Source organism: Eimeria necatrix, genomic scaffold (assembly GCF_000499385.1).
Source record: "Eimeria necatrix Houghton genomic scaffold, Enh_scaff65, whole genome shotgun sequence".
NCBI classification, from domain to species: Eukaryota; Apicomplexa; class Conoidasida; order Eucoccidiorida; family Eimeriidae; genus Eimeria; species Eimeria necatrix.
Genome location: NW_013651719.1, coordinates 1 through 4,058, shown reverse-complemented (window position 1 = coordinate 4,058; position 4,058 = coordinate 1). Strand labels below are relative to the sequence as shown.

General features: G+C 52.0%; 1 protein-coding gene across 1 annotated transcript; it reads left to right on the top strand.

Moving 5' to 3' along the window:
- Positions 1 to 568: 568 nt before the first annotated feature.
- ENH_00068960 (WD-40 repeats-containing protein, putative) lies at positions 569 to 3,792 on the top strand (the record flags this gene model as incomplete). Its single annotated transcript, XM_013577419.1, has 6 exons — positions 569 to 619; positions 1,077 to 1,253; positions 1,469 to 1,687; positions 1,893 to 2,791; positions 2,965 to 3,272; positions 3,656 to 3,792. The coding sequence occupies 6 exons, from the start codon at positions 569 to 571 to the stop codon at positions 3,790 to 3,792; spliced, it is 1,791 nt and encodes a 596-aa protein (XP_013432873.1).
- Between the last annotated feature and the right edge of the window lie 266 nt (positions 3,793 to 4,058).

Sequence of the window (4,058 nt, the reverse complement as noted above, 5' to 3'; positions counted from 1 at the left end):
ATAAATAAATAAATAAATAAATAAATAAATAAATAAATAAATAAATAAATAAATAAATAAATAAATAAATAAATAAATAAATAATAAAATAAATAATTAATTGATTGAAGTCGTAAGTAAAAGTGAACTATTTGAACTGAAACGGGTTTACAGGTATAAATGCACAGGAACAAATTCAAGTTGCCAGGCACTCTACATAAAGGCTTTCCTAGGGTTTAGGGTTTAGGGTTTAGGGTTTGGGGTTTAGGGTTTAGGGTTTAGGGTTTGCGTTGTCCGCGCAGCCCTGCCGCAGCAGCCGACGCAGCAAAATGGTTATGAGGATGCAGCAGCAGCTTTTTTAATTCAAGATGAAAACTTCCCTGGGAGCTTTCCAGAGGTTTCTTCTTTTGCTAGCAGCAACTGGGGGCCCCCGGGGCCCCCAGGGGGGCCCCCTGGGGGCCCCCAGGGGGGCCCCCTGGGGGGCCCTCCTGGGGGCCCTCTGGGGGCCCCCCGGGGGCCCCCCTGGGGCCCCCAAGAGCACCTCTGGTGCTCTAATTCCCCATTTTGCTGCTGTTTGGACTGCAGCGAAATGCGTGTTATAGAAAAGAGGAATTTGGGGAAGCCCCAAAGGGTCTCTAAGGTGGGTTTAGGGTTTAGGGTTTAGGGTTTAGGGTTTAGGGTTTGGTGGCTGCAACAGCGCGCTGGGTGAAATGATGCTCCCCCACTGTCGAGGCAGGATCTTTTCTAGTGCAGCTCATTCAGATTTAAAGGGAGGACCAAACAAAAGAACAAAAAGATGAACAAATAAACAAATAATAAATGAATAAATAAATAAATAAATAAATCAGCGATAGAAGAAATAAATAATAAACAGAAAAGAAACCGCAGCTGCACCTTTCTGAAACCCCCAGTTCCAATCTTTCCAAAGTTGAATTCAGGTTGGACGCAACCGAAGAAACAAGCAGCAAAGCAACGCAAAACCAAACAAACAAATAAAATAAATAAATAAAAGAATAAAATGGATAAAATTTGCAAAAAAAAGGAGAAAATAAAGAAAAAAATGGTAGAAAAATGTCGAAAGTTGAATTGGCGTGCAGAACCCCTACCGGGTGCTGGAAGTCCCGCAGCTCCCCGACGACTTCTACTTAAATTTGCTTTCTTGGTCTTCTTCGAACTTCCTCGCCGTTGGAATTCAAAATTCTCTTCTTCTTTGGAACGCAGACACCAACGCCACGCGCCCGCTCTTCCACAGACTCAACCCGCAGCCCAACGAGGTCCCAGCCCGAGGGTTTAGGGTTTAGGGTTTAGGGTTTAGCGGGGAGGCTGGAGGGCGGCGTTTGCTTGGGTTTGGGTTTGGGGTTTGGGGATTGGGGGTTGGGGCTTGGGGTTTAGGGTTTGGGGTTTAGCGTTCAGGGCTTGGAAGGGTTTTGGGGTTTAGGGTTTTGGCTTGTTTAGGGTTTAGGGTTTAGGGTTTGGGCGTGTGTGTCAGGAGGTTTCGGCGGTATCTTTTTCGCGCTGCAGTCCGTCGCTGCTGTGCGTGGGGCTGCGCAACGGCGTAATAGAATTGTGGGATGTGCGGAAGCAGCAGCAAATTCGAAAGCTGCAGGGCCACCGCAGCAGATGTGCTGTTGCTGCTTGGGGGCTGCAGCAGCCGCTGCTCTTCACCGGCTCCAGGGACCAAACTGTACTCGCCAGGGACCTCAGATGCGTGCGACCCCCTGCTGCTGCTGCTGCTGCTGCGGCTGCTGCTGCTGTGGCTGCCGCTGCTAGCTGCTGCTGCTGCTGCTGCTGCTGCTGCTGCTGGGTTTTTGCTGCTGCGTCTGCGGGCGGGCGTGTGGCCTGTGCATCTCTTCCTTTGGCTGTTGCTGCACGTGCTTCTGCTTCTGCTGCTGCTGCTGCTGCTGGTGCTGCAGCAGGAGTCCGCCGTTGCTGCTTTTCCCTTCCACCAGTCGGAAATTTGCGGGCTTGATTTATCTCCAGGAGAAACTCTTTTGGCTTCTGGAGCAAATGACAATTTGCTTTGCGTTTGGGACCTTCGAAAAACAGTCAGCAGCAGAATCAATTCTCAGGGGGCCCTCCAGGGGGCCCCCCTCAATGGGGGCCCCCACCAGGGGGGCCCCCCGGCGTCGGGTTCTTCCCCCGCCTCTGCTGCAGCAGCAGCAGCAGCAGCAGGGAGCTCCTTCTCCCCCTCGCTGCGCCCTGCGCGGCACTCCAGGATTGGGGGGCCCCTGACTGCAGCAACAGCAACCAGCGTGTCCCCCTTTACAGAGGTTGGGGGCCCCCTGGGGGCCTCCCCGAGGAGCCCCCTGGGGGGCCCCCAGGGGGGCCCCCTCGGGGGCCCCCTGGGGGGCCCCCCCAGCAGCACTAGCTCTACGCGGTCTTCTCCAGATATGTTTGAGCCCTTTTTTGACGATTTGAATTTGTCTTCGTTTTATTCTTTGGCTTCTTCGGGATTATACCCTTCTCTCTTTTCCCCGCTGCCGCCCCCTGTGCAGCAGCAGCAGCAGCAGCAGCGGCAGTTGCTGCAGCAGCAGCAGGAAGCGGAGCCGTACGCTTCCGCTGCCACTCCCACGGCAACGACACCCGCAGCGCCGGCGGCAGCAGCCGCAGCAGCAGCAGCAGCAGCAGCAGCAGATGGGGGCTCTGCTGCGCGCCGGCTGCGGACTGCAGCAACAACAACAACCCCACTTTTTGTTTATGGGGAACACAAAGCAGCAATTAAAGCTGTTAAGTTCAGCCCCCAAGTCGACGGGCTGCTGGCCAGCGGCGGCGGCACTGCCGACAGACACATTAGGTTTTGGAACGCCAAAATGTAAACCTTAAACCCTAAACCCTAAACCCTAAACCCTAGCGCCCGGCCGCAGACTGCGGTGGTTTCTGCATTGGGAATAACAGTGTTTTGAGTTGGAATTTGTTTTATTTGTTGATTTGCTTCTTCATTCTTCGGCTGTTTGCTTGTTTACTTTGCTGCTGCTGCTGCTGCAGCAACAGCACCCGCAGCGTGAGCTCCGTAGACACCGGAAGCCAAGTGTGCAACATCTGCTTCAGCCCCTTCGGGTTTTCCTTTTTGAGCACTCATGGTTTTTCTTTAAATCAAATATTTGTTTGGAGTTACAGTCCTTCTTTGGTTGCTGCTGCAGCAGCAGCAGCAGCGCCGGCTCCGCCCGCCCCAGCAGCAGCAGCAGCAGCAGCAGCAGCAGCAGGCAGCTCCGTCCTTGACTCTCTCTACGCACAAGAGCCCGCACTCGCGAACCCGAGAGCGCAGCCCGTCAAGCGCACTGCAACTCTCACAGGTCAGCGACGGTTTAGGGTTTAGGGTTTAGGGTTTAGGGTTTAGGGTTTAGGGTTTCCAGCCCAGGTGTGTCACGGGCATTGTTTCTGGATTTGCTCCTTTTCTGCATCGCTTGGGGTTTAGAGGGTTTGTGTCGAGTGCTGGGGCCGAGGGTCTAGGGTTGAGGGTGCGGGACCTAGGGTTTAGGGTTTAGGGTTTAGGGTTTAGGGTCTGGGGTCTAGAATCTACTATCAATGGTTAATGGCCTAGGTTCTAGCGTGAAGAATCTAGTGCCCAGAGGCCAGGATCTAGGGTCGAGGTTCTGCAATATGAAGCTTAGGGTTTAGGGTTTAGGGCTTCGGGTTTAGGGTTTAGGGTTTAGGGTTTAGGGTTTGGGGTTTGCAGGCCACGCGTCTCGGGTTTTGTTTCTGGCTGCGTCGCCGTGCGGCAGCCGCGTAGTCACTGGCGCTGGAAAAGGAGATGAAACTCTTCGCTTTTGGAGAGTTTTGGAAAGTTCGGAGACTTCGAAAAGTGCCTTTTAGTTTTGTTGTTTCAAACTCTTCGCTTTTGGAGAGTTTTGGAAAGTTCGGAAACTTCGAAAAGTGCCTTTTAGTTTTGTTGTCTCTTTTATTGCTTTCCAAACTCTTCGGTTTTGGAGAGTTTTGGAAAGTTCGGAGACTTCGAAAAGTGCCTTTTAGTTTTGTTGTTTCTTTCGTTTCATTAAAAACTCTTCGCTTTTGGAGAGTTTTGGAAAGTTTGGAAACTTCGAAAAGTGCCTTTTAGTTTTGTTGTTTCTTTTGTTTCTTTC